This window comes from Anoplopoma fimbria, chromosome 16 (assembly GCF_027596085.1).
Source record: "Anoplopoma fimbria isolate UVic2021 breed Golden Eagle Sablefish chromosome 16, Afim_UVic_2022, whole genome shotgun sequence".
In the NCBI taxonomy this organism is placed as follows: Eukaryota; Metazoa; Chordata; class Actinopteri; order Perciformes; family Anoplopomatidae; genus Anoplopoma; species Anoplopoma fimbria.
Window position 1 is genome coordinate 3,621,355 of NC_072464.1, and position 19,723 is coordinate 3,641,077.

The window sequence follows — 19,723 nt, forward strand, 5'->3', positions numbered from 1 at the left end:
AACAAAAGCAGAGCATTAAAACTATCTAATGACACACTAACGTCCTACTTTTACCACTCCCCGTGTGACATGGTGAGCTTTGTGATGGCAGGCCACCAGGCCCTTCATTAAACAGTAAAACAACTTGAATGATATGTTCCTGCAGTGGCCCCTCAGATGATGCCAGTGTGTCTTCCTGAGGGGTTTCAGTGTCCAACGGCCGGCTCCACCAGCAGGCGTTAGTAATTCATAACACTGGTACCTCAGAGGCCAGAACAAGGCCCTCAGACCTCGTTAGGAGGAGTTTTCATCACACATCTACTAATGAAAACATGAGATCTCATCTTTTAATTATGACCCCTTTATAGTGGGAATCTTGCACACCCTGCATCTCTGTGGTACCACACAAGCACAAATAAGCCCTGATGGGTTCAGCAGATTCCTTTTTTTTTCTCAGTGGTTCAAGGTTATGAAAATTCAACCAACAGCAGCCTACATAATACACAATGGTCATAACTGTGTAAATGACTAAATAATTCATGTCATGGCAAGCACACTATTTTTTTCTTCCTTGCTGGTTTGAAAAACTTGTGTCCTCTTTGTGGAGGTGCCAGGGAGGGCACGCTGCAACGTCCTAGTTTCTCACCCCACATCCCTAAACAATTAATGGCTCCTCTTGTGGCAGGCCACCAAGCCCATCATTAAGCAGAACTACCGCCACAATGTCATACGATATCTCCTTAGCATTTCAAAGGTGCTCCCCTCCGCCCGGCCTTTATCCGAGGACTCTGGTACACCATGTCGTCCACTGCTATGCCAGCCACGTTTAGTAATTCATGAAATTTACACTCGGGAGGTGAGAACAAGGTCTTTCGACCTCATTATAACATTTTTTCATCACCCATTCTCTGACATCTCTGAAAGATGCTTCCCCCATCTCTTGGTCTTCCTCTTTTCATGTGCAACACAGCTACTTATTTGACTGGCCATCTAGTTTCAGTTTAATGCACTGTATAAGTACATGATGCCACAGAAAACAAAAGGGTACGAGAGTGCTATATTATAAAAGCTGAAGTGCTATAATTACCAAATTATCTAGTATGGAGGGTAAATGATTGGAAGAAAAACTGTACCTCTGGTCAGCGTGGTGGGCGAGGGCTTCTTTGGGATTTCTGAGAAGCTGCTCCCATCCAGACCTGAACCCTTACACTCCTTCTTCTCAGTGGCTGTTGGAGCTGAAGTGTCCATGCTGCTCTTCGATTTCCGTCACAACCTGGAGAGGCAAGAGAGGCACTAGTGTTAGGTAAAATATTTGCAAAAGTTTTCAGCTAAGTTTAACAAACTAATTTACCCTAGAACATGTGAACCCCTAAAACACGTTTCATTTTTCTCAAAGAGCGATGACCGAAACCTTGTTAAATGACGGCCAGTCAGGAGGAGAATGTCAGGATTTTCGATAACTAAAGAAACATTCTTAGAACCATAGATGATTTTGAAGTCATGAACGCTGCAGATAAACACATTCATTTGAAATAAAATGTATCGGCATTTAAATTGGTTCCCTGTTAGCCTCTGTCTGCCACCAGGTAGGATCTCCCAGGAAAATAAAGGCTGCATTCACGGCACAAAGGAAGTGAACCGAAAAAGGATAGCGCTATTGTTTTCCCTGGAGTTAATTGTATTGTTCAAAAAGGTGGAAATTTGTGTTTGGTACCGTGCTACAGTTTGTTGCTTCACATAAGTAATCACAAAAACAACATGAAAACACCTGAAAACGAAAGAGAGCTTTGTTGAAAAGTTGTCTATTGCCTCTTTTAGCTAAATATGGTAAAAAAAATATTCTTAAATGTTTCACTTTTTTTTCTAATACCAGACTGTCAAATAATCAAGACTTTTCTTCCAATGTAGTAACACAAACTGAAGCTTATTACAATGTGTACACTGTGATTTTTGTATTTATTCTGCCAGTGTTACTTATGTCAGGTCAGGCCCTAAACACACAGACGGATTTCTCAGTTTGATGTGAAGACTCCACAGTCCTGTTCAGATCCAATTGTAAATGTGAGTGGCCCTTTAGCGCTGAGGTTTTTTAGCCACTCGCACTGTGTCAATACCTCCTCATGTCCGTGTGAATGGCCCCATGACTTGGCAACGCGCCACTTGTTTGACTTGCTGGGACCTACAAGATCATCCTGTGCCGAGAACAAACAAGACCCAGTTTCCCAGCCGGGAGGGAGAGGTCATCCACACCCTCCAGCCCGCTTGTGGTCATTGCTTTTTCCACCTGCTCTCAGACGCTGGCGAGAACATGTCAGCGCACTTCAACAGAGCGCTGAGACGACAATTACGACGTGGGTGACTTTATGTTTCACAGGTGCAGAGGAAAAGGACTTCTCTTACTATGTTTGGAAAAGTGAAAAACATTTTTAGTATGCATCTGAATGCTTTGGGGCATCCAAACAATACATTTTTAGTTGAGCTCCTCACACCTGTTGGCAGCTACGGGAAGCCAGCTGATTAAAACATTTTACACAAAATGATTTCACAGTCTCAAGTATTGTAAAACAAAAGTGTTTACGACTTGACTTGTGTCCAAAAGACACAAACAACACCCTGAAACAGCAATTAATTTTCACTCAAGTCAGGGAAACAAATGTGATTTTTGGCTGAGAGAAAGATCGTAAAAATGTTCAGAGGGATCAAAGGACATTAAAAACACACTCTTTATAAGACTAGTGGGTAGGCGAACATGGAAAATGCAAATACATAAGTGTGATGCTGTCTTTCTAAAGGAGAAAAGTCATTGTTCAGTGAACTTGTTCCTGCTAGCCGAACGGTGCTGTTTTTGGTTTCATGTGGCTATCCAACATGTCATCCTTGGTTTTGACGTGTGTGTGTATGAGCAGCCGTGTCTGTGACCCTTCGGAGGTGCCAGTCGTCTGTCACCGGGCCAGTGTAAGCCGATTAGAGGTGGGTGACTAACAGGTTTACGCTGCATCTGTTTCTTTTTTTTCCTGGTGCCAAAACGTCCTCGAGTCTTGTCTTGGGAGAACTCCGTCACTCTGACATCACCTTTGTGCTAGAATTTAATGTGCTCTTTCATGGGCTTTTATCGTATTCACAGTTGGCCAGAAAACGGGCTCCCTTTTGGTGGTGAACCCTCTTGGCAGAGATAAGACGTGCCCCTGAACACACCAGCGCTCGCAGAAACAGAGTTTGCCTTTCAAGCAGCCTGCCCCTTAAAAATAACTGAGAATCCTCCCCTTAACATCTCCGTCTGATGAGCATCTGGCACCGCATTAATAGCCCTTTCCGTGCTTTTACAGCATGCCAACTATTTGCTTTTCAATTGCCTTTTGAACCTCAAGCCAATTTTTTGATGAGGAGATGTTTGGGGTACAAGCACCTGTAAAGGTCATTTACTTAGAAATAAAAAAAACTTAATCAGCAGGCACATTTTAGGGGAACGTTAGATCTAAAAACTATCTAATGCTGGCTCCACACTGGGGCAGATTTTGGGTCACATTCCCTCCTCCAAATCAAAGGGATATTCAGAACAGATGATCTACCCAAATTATCTAATAGTGTGAGGGGTTTACGGATATTATCTTAAAGGTGTTAAATACCAGATTGGGAGCACTTCTATTGCCTCTGAACGGCTCTCAACGTGACGATGGTTGAGCCAGCGGCATTAAGCGCTACGTCAACAAAGCAAACAGAAACTCTGATAACAAGACACACTGAGGGAATATTGAATTTGGCTCCTTTTATGTAACCAACTGGATCAGAATCTCCGCGATTTATAAATCCTCTTTTCTGAAAGGAACAGTGATGGAATATTGAGCATGAACCCACAATAGCCAATGAGAGAGCTGACTTAGAAATGTCACCAACTGGATGTTGTGTACTTGTTTAGAACAGAAACATGGCTGCCAACAGCTCATATAGATTTGAGGGTATTTCTCTAAAAGTGGCCCTAACTTCACCCTGACCCCCTCCCCCCCCCACCCTGGTGTCTCCCGACAGGCCAGACCTGCCATGTCCCTGCTGACAGGGAGGCCCAGCTCTGACAGGCTGGTACAGGTGTCAGGAACCAAGCGGACAGATGGCAGAGGCCAAAGGCGAACAAACAACAAGGGTGCATTTCTTTTCTCATCTTCTGGTTGGCTGGGCAGACGGTTGCGGCACGGACAGGATAAGCAATCCCACCCCCCCACACCCACACCCACACCCACACACCTTCTCCTTTCCCCACCCTGGTGTGCCATGTGACCACAGGCCGGGGACTTCACATAGCGGGGCAGGATTACCCGCACTCACAACACACAGTGACCAAACCTCTTCACCTTTCAAATGAATACATTTTCCATTTTATGCTAAGTGTGATAACCATTTCACCTCTTAACATCATGCAAACTTCTACATGTGGTGTCTTGAAGACCTGTCATAGAAAGTGATGCTGAATGGAAACAGTTTTAAAATTGAGTAAAAAAGATGCCTCAAGGATCGACTGTCTAATCACCAAATGATTTTCTGGGAAATGCAGAAAAACATCCCTAGCAGTGTCTGTCTAGCAGCCGAATCCCAAAACAAGAACTCACAGATTACAGCTCTAAGTGATTTATTTTGTTCATTTGAAAGCTGCTTTTTTTAAGGCTAGACTAACCATATCCGTAACCTTAACCCTCAGTTTTACAGTGAGGCTGCTTTGTTCTTGTTCCTTCCTGCCACAAAGAGCCACAAAACTGGATGTTTTTTTCATAGAGAAATGTCTTTGCTTTAGTGAATTATCCTACAAACATTCAAAGTGAGGTTTGATGAAGATTCGTCCATTTTTGTTCTTTACAAGGTTTAACTGTGAAAATTTAACACAGATGACAAGAAATATGTCTTGTATTTATTAAATTCAACAAAGTCTTTAAGTCCATCCACACCAGGAAGGCTATGAATATGTTACGGCTTCTATTTAATGAAATATAAATTAAATGGGTAACAGAAACACAACTCTTTTGAGCGGGGTAAGTGCACAGGATGGCAAATATTAAACAGAGAAAAGTCCAGTTTATAGCAGATGTTTTAAGTCTTGATTTTCTTCCAGCAGCTCTCGCTCTGATGCACCATCCAGACATGCCACTTAACCACACCAGGCACAGGAAAAAGACTGAGGTAATGGGGAAAGTCACTGTTATGTTTCTTCTGCCAAGGTCAGCCTTAAAATCAAAAGGGGTTCAGATTCATTTCACCCGTTTTGTGTAGCTGCTTTTTCAGAGAGAATGCTGATAACTTGAAACAAGAAAGTCAGAATAAATGCTTGAATAACGAATTTACAGCTCAGGTCAGTAATGATCTTGCTCCAGTTGCAGATTTTCTCTGATGGATAAGACAGTAAAAGTGAAAACATTTTCTTCACGCACGGGGCAATTTTGAGATTTCGCATCTAAAATACATTCATAGGTGTTTATTTTACTACTTTTTCTATTTGCGTCTGTAGATTTCCCCTTAATTCACAAAAGGTAAACATTAGATAATGTCTCTTTTGCATATTTAAACATAACATTTCAGAAAACTTGTAATGCAAAAAAAAAAATGTACATACACCAAACTTTACAGTTTCATTTCTATCTATATTTTGAAGTTTGAAGCAAATGTTCACATATTTGATAGGATAATGCCTTATTTGTATAATGAAACAATATTTCAGAAAACTTGTAATACAGAAAATGATGGTCTTAATGTAAGTAATCAGCTGGGGAAGTTTCATGGTGTTGTTTATTAGTTCATTTTTTTACCCTTTTCACCTAAAGTGTCTCCCCTTAAAGACAACAGTATCCGTGCCTCGTCTTCTCTCTGAACTCTTTCTCTTTCTCTCTCTCTCTCTCTCTCTTCATTTACCTTCACCCCCCTCCACCAGGACTTTTGTTATGAGCCCTGGTGTGTGTTTTTCTTAGCGCCTCGGCCAGTTTCAAGTGTTCCTCTCCTCCACTACCGTTCAACAGCTCCCCTTTCACCAACACTGAAAGGAATGCAAACACACATCAAAAGAGGCCCTCTGGTTTGAAGATTTCCAGGCTTTGCTCTTCTTACTTTCTTCCTTCCTATCTTTCAGTCAATGTGATCCGTATGCTGGTAGGCTCTCTTTTCCTGGCAGCACAAACACAACACACACACACACACACACACACACACATTGACTTGGGTGCACACAATGAATTTGCGCATACACAATAACGGGCTCACCAACTGCTGTCCCACACTCTGCTCACTTGGCGAACACATAGGGGACTATAGGTGAGGTCTCCTGTCTCTACACCACCTGCAGACCTCTCTACTAAGGTTTCAGATGGAGGAACTCAAGCAGCGTAACACAGCAACCATCAAAGGCCAAAATATGATTTGGTTTTACATACTTTGCGATGTTGACGGGGTAGTTTTGAGAAGGGATCGAGAATGTATTGTGCTAATTTTGGTATTGTGAGCTTTGGCAGGGATTGTCTATCAGAATACTCAAAGGAGGACAGAATGATTAAAATGACTAATAACTCTTGAAGACAAACTTGAGGTAGTCCACAACCTGTCCTTTAAACTGTGATACACACAGAAATAAACGCTGCAACTCTTAACCCTTCCTCCACCCTAAGTGGGGGAATAAGGCTAAACAGGATGATACGCTCCGGAGGAATGCTGGAACCGTCAGATTTAATTTACAGGTGGACAGGTGTAGGAGCGAGGGGAGGTGGTGGTGGTGGTGAGTCCACACCGGCTTCTTGTTTCAGTGTGCATCAGTTGTACCTTCACTATATCCGGATCTAGAGAGCTCCTTGCATAATTCTTGAAAAATACAGCTGGTCTTTCCCCTCAAATGGCCGGCCCTAACCACCTTGGCTGGACTCTCGCTCGTACTCTGCGGCAGTTTCATGCGAAACCTTCAATTTAACTCTCCGTGAGAGCTTACCAAAGACTTCCTTCCTCAGACAACACTGCTCATTTTTAGTCTTGGCTAAAGATCCAACAGTCAAATGGAGCTCATTGGTGGACCGGAGCAAGCGATCCCATGTTTTCTTGTCTGTCTCTCTTTCTTATGATTAACTTCGTTTTATGGCATCTAACTGCTTCAACACCCTTTTAATGTTGAAACTTTATTCAAACTCTCGGACCGTTCAGCTCATTGAGGACATTCTTTTTTGTAAATTCTAAAATATTTAACAATTTAAGGAAATTTCCCCCCCCAACTCAAATAAATAGAAAGCTTGACATTATGGTTTCATGAAAACAGAGAAAAAGAATAAAATAAAATCCATCTAAGCAAATTCATTAATACAGTTTGCACCACGTGCCTCAAAGTGAGAGGAGTGCCTCCCAACTGCCCCATTGACCCAAATGTGAACTGGTCTCAGAATTTTACAAGGGGGAAGCAAAAAATGGACTTTCCTATCTAGCTTTATTTCCCACACTATGAACACATATTTTACAGCAACGTGTTCAGCAGCGTCACCTCTCTCTATGGATTTAAAAATCTAGACAATAGAAATAGCAGTCTTTGAGTAATAAGCCAGAGTTTGAGAGGTGCCTCGTTTCATCATCATCAATATACCCTTGTGTAATGATCTTTCCAATTATTGCGACTCAATACTCCTTAAGCCGCTCCTTCATATAACGTTAAGCCAACAATGCTGTTTAGCTCCCAGCTAAACTTGAAGCCATGCAGTCCAGCTTCCAGCGTTTCCAGCAGCCAGCAACTCTAGAACCACACTCTAAAAAATTGTCTTTTGGTTTACCACATTTTAAACTGTATTCCTGCCAACTTGATTCGTTTCAACTGTTGGATTTCTGCATTTTTTTTGGCCAGTACAAAAAGAAGAATATTAACACACCCCTTGGGTCATGGTGAGGTGTACTTGATTACAGCTTGATTACAGTTTAGAGAGTAAAATGAATTTGGTCTGACGTTTCCATTCCCCTTTATAATTTATGTTATAGTGACCATGCATCAGGCTTAATCCCAGAAGTTTACCAAATGTGCTTGGTTGGATTTTCTTGCAAAAATACAGTCTTATAAGAAGTAATAGTCCTTTAAATATAATCAATATTTTTTGATAATAAAAAAATAAATCAAATGAAATGTGAAACCCATCACTTGTAGGAACAAACTCAACAAGATTTATCAGCCAACTGTGCAGTTCATCTACGGAGCGTGTAAGAATCTTTCTGCTAGTTTTTCCAGGGGTTTTACAGCACACAATACCTGCCCATCACCAAATGACCAGTGAACACAATGGAGCATTTAACAGCTCAGAGCAATATATTTTCCTTAGAAGCTAGTATTCTTAAAGTTTCCAGATGGAAAGAAACACAACTAAAAGTCAATGCTAATGATGCCACGTATACAATAGGCAAATTGACCCCTTTGCTGGACAGATACTCGTTACCTGCAGAGTTTGGAAGGAGATATATTTTAAAAATGTTACGTTGGTACATAAAAGCCTGTGGCGCTAACATTAACAGAGTATGTGAGCACTTCATTACTAGCGTTAGCACTCTGAATCACTTTGAAATCCTTGAAATATCCTTCAACACATGTTGTAGACTTTTCTGACTGCTTCTCTCTGGAATTGATTTTCCAAAAACTAGAACACATTTATTCAGGGAGCGTAGTTAGTGACAGTGTGGTCTCCGTGGTAACTGACAGCTTGACGAAGTAGCAGCAGGGGGCGGGGCTTAGCAAAGGGTGAATTGAATGCTTCAAAGTAAAAAGGTGGTAATAAGTCATTGTATTTGCATCTTGTTTCCGCCGCTCCCAAGTGGCCAAGTAGTTATTGCGGGTTTAAAAATGTAATATTAATTAAATATATGAGAAAATATCTAAAGACATCAACATTTATACCAATATTTTATGCTCTTCCATGAACACACAATTTCACCTTATGTCCTTTTTAAATGCAAATTGACAATTTTTTACCTTTGTACTTTCAAAACTATATAATATATCAAAATATCTACCAAAACCTGCATGACACCATCACAAAGCAATTCATATCAGACTGAGAATCTTTATGTTGACAGATGATACACCGCAATGGACAGCCTGTTTCAGAGACTTCTGGGAGAGGACAAGTTTAGACTGGGACAGGGCACATTCTCCATGAGTGAATCACTCTTTGGAGAAACGTCTTCCCGTGAGGATTTGAAACTCAGGTCTCAAAGGTCATGAAGCAGATTGTGAGAGGTCTGACAGCAGCGCATTAGCCATTAGTCTGATTCAGAGGTTGAAACAACATCACTACAGGCTGCCGCACACGTATAGATTCAGGTCACTCAAGCGGCAAGGAAAGTATTGCCACAATATGCTTTCTCAAACCAGGGTGCAGGTTTTCTATAGGCAGGCTGTTAAAAGTGCTTTACATGGCTCAGTAACTGAGGACATTAGAATGGAAGGGAAAATGAAACTCTCATGATTCAAATTAATTTATCATATTGACCTAGAGCAAGATTGTTCATATATGTCAATCCTGTTTTAAATCATGTAAATTAGGGCTTTTAAAAAAATATCTTTCCTTTGCATTTCACTTAAAAAAAAAAAACTATCTTCTACATGGACCTTTCCAACAGACCCAAATCCCTTACCAAAGCCCAATCATCCAGTGGATTGCCGAAGATAGGGAGTAATGAGCAGCTTACAACTGATGTAATATAAAAGGCATCTAAAACAGCAGAGAAAAGCCCTGTGGATGAGTTCTTACCCCACCCCTGAACCTGACCTTTCCTGCTGGTAAAGGCAATATCCTGTGGTTGATCTCTTCGTCTCCCTCAACCAACAGAAAACAGATGTGGAGCTCAGGGCCAACACACGGTCCCAGGCAGGGAGGGATCCACATGCATGCATTTTTATTTTTTTATGTCTTCAGAGAATAAAAAATTGAAAACTGATTTTTTTTTTTTTTTAAATGTCAGCTCAGGCTCTGAAAAAATGCAATTCTTTTTTATATCTTCAAACATTTTAAAGTCTGAACCTTTTTATCTAAGTTTAAAACTGTGATGTTTCATTGCTGACATGTCACAGCTGAATGAACACTAATCTGACATATACATGTTATGAAGGTGTGTGTGTGTTTGTGTAAAAGTCACAGCTGTCACTGGTGCCACATTGCACGCTGCCGAGTCGAGCCAGCTTCCTCTCTGAAGCATTTGGACTGGGCCATTCATCCTAAATGTGTTGTTAGCACTCACTCTTTGACTGCTTCAGCTGTCAATAACATCACAACTACTTAAGCAAAACTGGCTTTGTGTGCGTGTGTGTGTGTGTGTGTTCCGCTGCAGAACCACAGCGGATATGCCTACAAGCACAGTGAGTAAAGATCTTGCCAAATCAAAGTTGGCATTCGCTGCTCTCAGGTTTCGCCGCGGTGCGACTTCCACATTGTTGCGGTGAATTCAGCGCTCTAGTAGAAGTGCTTGTGAAAGTTGACAGTCTGTGGGCGATGCTCAGCCCATACAAGCCAGCTGCCGCCACGTCCGAGTCAGATCTCAGGCCTTGGGTGACGGGAGGGGGACTCCCCTTGAAGTTAGGGGATGTCCGTGTCTGTGTGTGTTTGACCAGGACCTGCCAGTAGCAGCTGTCAGAGCAGTTCACCAGGTGAGATCGTGTGGTAATTGTAACTGATTACGTATCTTCTACTCAGCGTTTCAGCCTCCTGCTCACACTAAGCCTGCTGTAATATTAAATGACTATTTCAAGCTACTTCTGTTGTAAATGAGAACAACTCAATCCAGAGTTTGGCTGTGTTACGGCTAGATCAGGATCAAGAAAAAGCAAAAGGGGACAAAAGTGAGGTTTTAACTAGCCGAAGTTCAACAGAGTAACCGGGCTGTGTCTGTCCTCCTAAGCACGTTTGCATTGTTAGTGAGGATGGAGTTCTTTTTTTAAAGTAACGTGGGCACATTCACATATCATAGGGGAACTCTATTGCAATATTACGATTATGGATGTCACGAAAACTGCTCTTGCAAAATTCTGAACACGTGGCATTTTTCTACAGTATCGAGACTAACGTTATTCTGGGGATAATTAACATTTCCATGATAATGCCACATTGTGAACAACATATCCATGTTAAAATTGGCAGGAGGAGAGCTAGGTAATGTTAGCTGTTAGCAGTCGGTGGGCAGAACACCCCTGCTGGGCTAAATAACGGAGCTAACATTAACTGAGCTTGCATTGAGTAACATTATGATGCGTTCAAGCTAAGTTGAAATTTAAACTTGTAAAATGTAGTTTTGGTTGATAAACTTGAGGCAGATCATCAATGAATTTGCAAAAAACAGTTTGCAAACAGTAACAAAGTAGTTTATTTTTCAGTACATGGAATTCATTCTTTTGTTAATTTTTCTACAGTGTAATTAATTTGGGTATCTAGAATCATTGAATTTCACTGGTAATGGTACCAAGTACTACATTTTTGGTATTGTGACATCCCTAATTACTATTGCACATCCATAAAGTGAGAGAGAGAGAGCTTAAAAAGAGAAGGAATGGTCAAAATCAAAGAAGCAAAGACTGAGACATCCTGAAGTCTAGTCTTTAGGATGGGAAAAAACATTGAATCCTATATTTCCCATAACCCAACTCACAGTACGTTTTCCCATTGGTTTGTGGACTATGGTTTTGAAGCTTTGAGTTCCGTGTTTTGGTAGTCGCCATCTTAGGGACACCAGAAGTGACACGAGAGATTGGAGCTAAGAACAACTGAATGCTGAATAAGCCATTTTCATACGACCAAAATGTTACTTTCATGAAGTGAAAACACACTGAGAAAGGATTAAAATTCTAAGATAATAACACAGACAACGGCTGTGGCAGCATCCTGTCAATCACAAGGTAGCCCCGCCCTAAAGCATAGCCTGCTTTATGGTCTATTTGACTCTAAATGGACCATAATTTACTAAATGAACATCATGCTGTATTGAAGAAGACTTGAAACTAGAGATTGAGACCATAAACTCATGTTTACATGTTTACTGAGGAAATAAATCAAGAGAGAAGTTTTCTCATAGACTTCTATACAATCAGAGGAGAGAGAATGCAAGTTTAAGGCACTTAAAGAACTGGTGGCTGGTAAAATCCGCCTTAATAACATGTTCTAAATTGATCTGGTTTAGTGAGTCAGTCTAAATCAGACTAAATCAATCAAGAGCCACATGCAACCACATATACAGAATCTTAAACGTGCAACTTTCAATCTTCAGTTCTGTTTGAACAGTATTGTATACTGAGAAACAGAATGACGGGTTGGTTTTCTGCTGTCCTCATCACCTTTTCTTTCCCCGGAATGCCTTGCTAAGCTATGACCACCTGTTGACACCGCTGAGTTCAGTCTGAGAGCAGCCTCACATTACCGGGTCTCGCATGTGAAGCGACCGAGCACAAAAAGACGACCCAACACGTAACCAGTGCGGTTTGAATCCCACTTTCCCTCTAATGAGCTGATTACAAAACATGAGCAAACCTCCTTTTGGCCCGGAGCCTGAGCAAGAGGCCGGGAGAGAAAAAGAGAGAGCGAGGAGATGATGATGATGGCAGCAACAGAAGTGTTTTGAGGAGGGGGGGGGAGGGTTGCGGGTCTCGTTGCTAAAGACAACCACATGTCTCTATATCCAAGCTCAACTCCGTCTCTTGTCTCCGGCTTCTATCTGAGAGGAGACTGCGGCCTGGCACTGAGTCAGCACCATTCTGGAATCTAATATCTCCCATCATGTGGAAACGTAAGAAAGGAGCCCAGCCGCCCTTGCCCTTGAGGCTGCGCTGACTTTGTAGCTATGGGAGGGCCTGGCGTAAATCATAACTCCTAACCTCTCCCAACACAAACCCCAGAGTTAGGAGCACAAACAGATCCCACCTCCCTCCCTTCCTCCCTCCCTCCCTCCCCTCTCTCTCTCTCTCTCCTTCTCTGTGTGCTGGCTGCGTGTTGTTGTCAGCGGCCTCTGCACAGACCCGATCTCTGCCTCTGCATCAGATTAAGGCCCGCGGCAAACATCGCAGACAATGCGCCATTGTCTGCGGGCCTGTGTCACTCTATCTCCATAGCCCACAGTCGCATAGCAAAGCCTGTTGGGATGTTTGATGAGGAGGGGTTAATGATACAGTGAGAGGTCTGCTAACAGCTGATCAGCTTTTTACCACCGCCAGCCAGGCAGTTAATTTAAGTCGCCTTCAATTTCAGTCATTCATTTTGATAAAGAATGTGAAATTTCAGAACTCACAGGATGCTAGGCAACCGTAGCTACCTCTAAAGGTGGAGAGAATAATGTAAGCCGGTTAAAAAGTAAGAAAAAACATGATACAAACAAAGATGGCTTCCATTGACAGCATAGAAAGCATTACAGCCTCCAATAGGTGAGCGACAAAGCCTTGATTTGATATGGTTTGTTTTGGCTTTACAGGAGCACCCTGTGATCTGTTTTTGCTTCACATCTGACTGGAATTAGTTTTTACCTAGTTAAATAGTAATTTAGTAGATGAGCTAAACCGAGGTTTGATGTACATCTGAAAGACTGAAATGTTCAGGCCATCCAATAATGATCCTACGTATGGCGATCCTGGACCATCGACAACAGTTAAAAACAGGGACAAAAGCATTAAGTGTGTGAAGCATATTTTGATGATCATCATGATATAATTTTGTCCAGGAAACGTGACATGACACGCTCCTATCGTCCCATGCCTGGACTTTACAGCTATCTTCATTATTGAGTCCCAATTATGGTTTTTCAAAAACCAAAGATATTCAGTTTACTGTCATAGTTGACAGGGAATCAGCAAACATGCACATTTGAGAAGCTGGAACTGGAGCTGAAATACTCAAAGCAATGAATTGATTATCAAAATAGTCCCAACTTAAATCGACTAATCATTGAAGTTCTAAAACTGTGAGAAGTGATGTGTGAAAAGACTAGCTAGGATAAAAAAAACAACCGGTCCCTTTCCATTGTCTGTGGAGTTTATCTTGTGTTGAGATAATGAAATTAGCTTCACCATCCCCCCCTCCTACAAATAAAGTGACCTCCCGTGACCTCGGCAGGGTTCCCCCTGAAGACCCCAGAGCTGCCACCGCCATTGTTCCCTTTGTAAGCCGATAGACAATGATGAGGTTCCTGCTGAAATGCTTTTGGGAAACTGGGTTTCCGATGAGTCACTGTGTGGGTCGGAGGAGTGTGTGAAGAGTTCGGCCAGGATGTGATGGGAAGATCTTTGTGTGCCGTGCTGGTGATGACACATCATGCATCACACGGACTACACTGTATACAAGACTCAATCTGTTTAAGCTCTCCTCCCTTTTGGAGCTATTGGAGCTGGCTGAGGTCCTTGCGCTTCCTCTTCTTCTGCAGTTTGAGAATCACAGGAGGAGGGTTGTTAAGACCTCGCTGCACGACTCGGAAACAGTTTTCCTGAGACAACCTGTTTCCGCTGCAATCGCGCGTTCCTGTTCCAGACGAGGGCGAGCGCCCGCAGTGATTGATGAGGTCAATCGGCCTGTAATGAGCTCGTCACTTATTTTACCGTACAGCCATTAAAACGCCTTGTTAAACGCACATCGGGCTCTGCGCCCGTCATGTGTGTTTTTAAGGGGCCTTGCGGAGCGAACGTGTTCTTTTGACGGCGGCGGTAGGATCCAGGGTGACCTCACTTTCTGTTCTAGGATTTGGAGTGCCCACTCATGGCTGCTCTAGTGTAAAGAGGGGGGGGCAGGGGGTTGGAAATGTGCAACCCCAACTCAGATATGATGTGAGCCTATTTAACCCCAAACACTTGAGGGAGAATGGACAGGATGCCTTGAGGGGAGTGAAACAACAGGCGTTAAAACAAGCAGGGATGGTCCGGAGCCGTCCCCCGTGCCAAAGGCAAAGGAGATGGGATTCAGTGAAGGGCTCTACAGATGAGTGCGAGCGGCCATCTCCCTCTCTCTCTCTCTCTCTCCTCCCAGCTCTCCCACTCCTCCCTCCGTCTGAAGTGGAGGCTGACTGTGAGAGATGGCTGTGGAATCGCCCGACACATAGCCGCCTTTTACAGCCCCCCTAATGAACATTAAAGTCTCATCAATTCATCCCTGCACATGGGGAAGTTTCAATACACAGGACGTCCCTCCTCTGTGTGGAGGAGACACCACGACAGCCACAATTATTAAGCAAAAATATCAAACATTTGCTGCTTACAGATTCTCGGTTGTGAATACTGATATGTTTGCGGAGAAAATATCTTTCCTGTTTCCTGCAAGATGTCCTTGATAGAACTAAAGCAGAAATCAATAGTTTTATTCATCAATCTTTGATAAATCCAAACCAAAGAGCAACGTTCACCATTTTCCATCCTCCTGTGTTCGTTGCAAACATTCTCACTCCCAATTCATCAAATATGGACGCTTGGTGCCCGATACATCAAACTTCCACTTACACCTCCAGTGTCAGTTTTGGACAGGTCAGGAACGGCGTGTCAACTTTCTGCTTGTTATTGCACAGTGTCATTTCAAAATAAACTTCGACCTTAGGTAGTTGTTAGGTTCACTTCCCCAACATAAATACGTGATTAGGTTTAGGAAAAGATCCTGGTTGGGTTAAAAAATAAGTGCGCTTTATACGTAAAATAACTAAGTCTGTTACGTAACTGCCGTGAGTAAAATCTGCATGTTACGTAAAAAGTCCTGTGTTTGTTTGACCCATCCATCCTAATAATGGAGGTGGGTTTACATTGGAGTTGGCTGAAAGCCCGCTGGGTCCCATACAGGAAGCTAAAGGCTGAGTGGGTTTCAGACGCAGGTTGTGTCACATTATAGCACACTCACAGATACTTATTTCTACATGCTCAGTAGACCAGAATGCACTGCAGCCACGAGACGTGTTGTAGCTATTTTTTTTTTAAAATTTCAGATAAAAGAAAACTTGTTGTAACTATACTTTCCCACTACCTGCAGACATCCAAACATCCATTCTGTTGGCTTTGCATAAAGTCACCTCATTATGGGAGACATAGGAAATCAACTAATTAAAACGAAGAGACAAATTGGAAGAAGGTTGGTGCTCCAAAACAACCAATCGTCACCAAATAACCACAGAAACACATTACAGAACACGTTGATGACAAGTCTTGATCCTGAGATAATAATGACTCTTAACTACAGTATGTTTAACGGCAGGTTCACACAGGGATTATTGGAAAAGGCCGCAGCTCCTCTTCACCTACAGCCACCGAACATTTTTCAGCCGAACCCCATAAGCTAACCCCCCACTACCGCATCCCCACACGGGCTGTGTTTTCATACTGCTGCCATGGTGAGGTGACAAGCTGCCGAACGGCTCCATCGGTCCCGTCTACGCTGTGTAAGATCATGGAAATGAGGAGAGCAGTGGGACGGTCTGGGTTGAAGGCATTCTCTCTTTTTACTTTTTTTTCTCCAACTTTTCTGGGTTTACTCAGCAGGAGTGGGTGGTTGTGGTGGTGGCGGAGGAGGAGGGTGGTGGTGGTGGTGGCGGGGTGTGCTCCTCCCCCCTCCTCAGAGTCACTCAGACTTCACCCTCTTCACCCGCTCCTCCAACCCTCCTCTCTGTGCCTGTACGCTAGACTTCATCGGTATTTGCTTTCAAAAAAGAGCTGTACACCCCCCAACTCCTCCTCCTTGGCCTATAACCCCTCCAACACACACACACACACACACACACACACACACACACACACACACACACACACAGTCACTCCTTTTCCAGTATTTGGTTCATTAAATTTTCTGCAGACTTCCAGAAAAGAAGCAAAAAAAAGGAGGCAGATCAATAAAGTGGGGCCTGTGCACGGAGGCAATGTGTGAAAAACGGGGGCCAAAGCAGCGGACATACAACAGAGCACCCAGGGGCCGGGCTGAGGAGATGAAAGTGACATGGCCACTATGGGTCTCCCCCTGAACTGAGGCTGAATGAGCTGAATAGGCTCATCCATTCTTCGGCCCTTTCACTCTCCGTCGGCCCTAACTGTTGGAACTCTTCATTCCTCACAATGGCCAAATGCACTAAAACTTTTTTCTCATGCAAATCACCTCGGCCCCGACCGGGGTTGTCATCATGTGGAGCGGAAAAAACACACATGAACAAACTCTTGGTGGATTTAAAATGCATGTGTTATTTGAAACTTTTTTTTTTTAAATCATTGCTTTTTTTTTAAAATGAAGATAAATTCTATCTTAAATCATCTTTTTGAAAGCATGCTCTTCTGAGTTTTTAAAACACAAATAATGTTCCAACTTTTCAAGATCTGTTTCTTATCAATATGAGAAAAAAAAGTCCATCCAAGTCGGGAGCCAGTTTGTTTTTTTTAAACTCTGAAATATTGGGGGGAAAGCTTCAAGAAAACACTTTCCTTTTCATTTAAATGTAGGCCAAAATAACTAACAGAAAAAAAAAAGTGGGACTCAAGAGTGCACACATGAGTTTGGAGATCATTAGCAGCGCCTGTTAGATGGGAGGAAAAGCCAACAGCAAATATCAGTGCTTAAGGGCCCCACAAAGGCGTCAAGTGTTTGTTGACCGCTCAGGCTGCAGAGCAAACAGTCAACTTTGAATCTTTCAACAATAAGTACACATCTCCCACAGCCTGTCACAGGCCCAGGCCCCATGCTGCTGCTGCATTCCACACACTCCACTGCTGTGTGTTTCTGTGCTTTGTAGCATTAAGAGATTAAAAAAATAAAGAGAAGGGTGTTTTAATAGTTAGAATGATGGAAACAAAACAAACTTGTTTTTTCTTGATGTTGGAAAATGAACTTCTAATGGGTTTTTTTTTTTTTTTTTACATTTTTTTTTTTTTTTATATAGATTTGGATTTTCATCTTTAGATGGAACCATAAAAGCAGCGTCACTGTTTGGAGACTTGAGTGGAAAACAATTAAGAGCAGTCAAGTGTTGGAACTGTTAAAAAAGCTTTCATGCAGGAGGGATCGGCGCCGAGCTTCTCCATCACATCTCCTCCACGGATGGATCGAGTTGCAGGACCCAAACATTTCTTGGATTCCTGGTGTCAGATGAGTTCAAAGTGCAAATGAGATGTGAAGCTGCCACATTTTAAGCCCCTGACACGCAGGGCGACAGAACAGAAAGAAGAGAGAGGAAAAACGAGGGGAAGCCCGATGGAGAAACCCCGACGAACCCGCAGAGAACAACACGGCGCAATGTCAGCATCTCCGCCAAAGTGGCCTTACCTTTAGTCACCGCCGTCTCTCTTCTTCCAGCTTCGGTCTCTCTCTCTCTCTCTCTTTCTTTCTTTTCTCAACTTTGCTGATTCTCGTAAACTAGGACCGGGGTGGCACCACAACGCGCAGACGAGCCTCTCCGGACCTGACGGGGAACTCCATGAACCGAGTTAGAGAAGAAAAGTTTTGGTGGAGCCGCTCGGAGTGTGCGCACCGCATCACCGCCTCCCTCTCTCTGTGCGTCCGGAGAGCCTCCTCAGAGCGGGCCGCCGGTCCAGCACAACTTCTGCTTACAATCCATCTTCTCCCAAGAGGCAGACCTCTCTCTCAGCAAACTACCATGATGCGTTCAAGCTTCTTTTGTTTGTTTGTTTGTTGTGTTTCTATCTCTCTCTCTCTCTAGTACGCGGAAAAGTTCGGAAGTAAAAAGCGGTTTGGCTTCACTCGACAGTTGTTGCGGAGACATGCGGTGGTGTTGAGATCTCCAGGCTGCTGATCTGTTTTCAATCCCCCCCCCCCCACCACCACCCCACACACACACACACACACACACACACACACACACACACACACACACACACACACACCCTTCTCTCTCCTCCCCCTCTTTACCATCTCCCCCACTCTCTCTCTCACTCCCCTTGCTCCCCGGTGAGTTGGGCCATTTGTTGCACCAGATGGGCCGGGCTAACTCTATCCAGCAGTTGCAGACGATGGGGGGGGGGGGGGGGAGTTAGATAAAGTTTCATTTTATTCTCCATTTTTTTTTTTTTTTTTCCCTCATCCACACAATTCACAGGGAATGATTCCACTTTGCATTTTCACTCCTTGCAGTTGCTCCAGAACAGAATGCTTTTTGTTGATGCAAAGAATTCCATGGAGTTCCTGGTTGGAAAAAAAAAAAAAAAAAGGAACTCATGAGCTCTAATTGTGTTGTTTTTCTTTAGTGATTGTGTGTGTGAGTGGGTGGACAGATCATCAAGGCTCTCTCAGCACCAACAGAACCAACCCGGCACATTCCCCAACAAGCACATCCAGACCTTATAGTTACAGCCCGATGATTTAAATAACAGGAGGCAGCAAACAATCTTCATAATTCACACTTTGTTTATTTCTGTGTCTTTTCATCTCGGCTGGAACCTTTTATTCGGCGATGTGGTGTGGACAAACAGCATTCATGATGCCACTCATGTATATTCCATCAGAAGTAACCCTGTCCGTGCCAGGTGGTGCATTTAAATGCTCATTCAGTTGTTGTTGTTGTTGTTTTTTTTATATTAATTTGTTATTTTAAAGCAAAGAGGAGTAAAGAGTAGACAGAAAAAGAGCCTCACAGTTCCTCCCACTCTGTGTGAACAATGTGTACAGTTATTTTGTGCTGGGAAACGACTTGGCCACAGATAAGATGTGTGGTTTTATTATTTAAAACATGATTTAGTGAATACGCAACATATAGGCAATACCACTGCACAAGTGAGGTGTTGGATGTTTTAGGACTAGATCTGGACGCAGTGAAGCCCCGT

The 19,723-nt window shown here is 43.0% G+C and overlaps 1 protein-coding gene across 1 annotated transcript in view; it reads right to left on the bottom strand.

The window, feature by feature from the left end:
- Positions 1-18,224, bottom strand: part of gli2a (GLI family zinc finger 2a) — an 84,957-nt gene extending 66,733 nt beyond the window's left edge. Inside the window, exons 1-2 of the mRNA XM_054614946.1 lie at positions 18,210-18,224; positions 1,113-1,252 (exon numbers count right to left, since the gene is read on the bottom strand). Of these exons, the coding sequence (XP_054470921.1) occupies positions 1,113-1,227 (115 nt within the window). The 5' untranslated portion in view covers positions 1,228-1,252; positions 18,210-18,224. The remainder of the gene's footprint in view (positions 1-1,112; positions 1,253-18,209) is intronic.
- Positions 18,225-19,723: the final 1,499 nt, after the last annotated feature.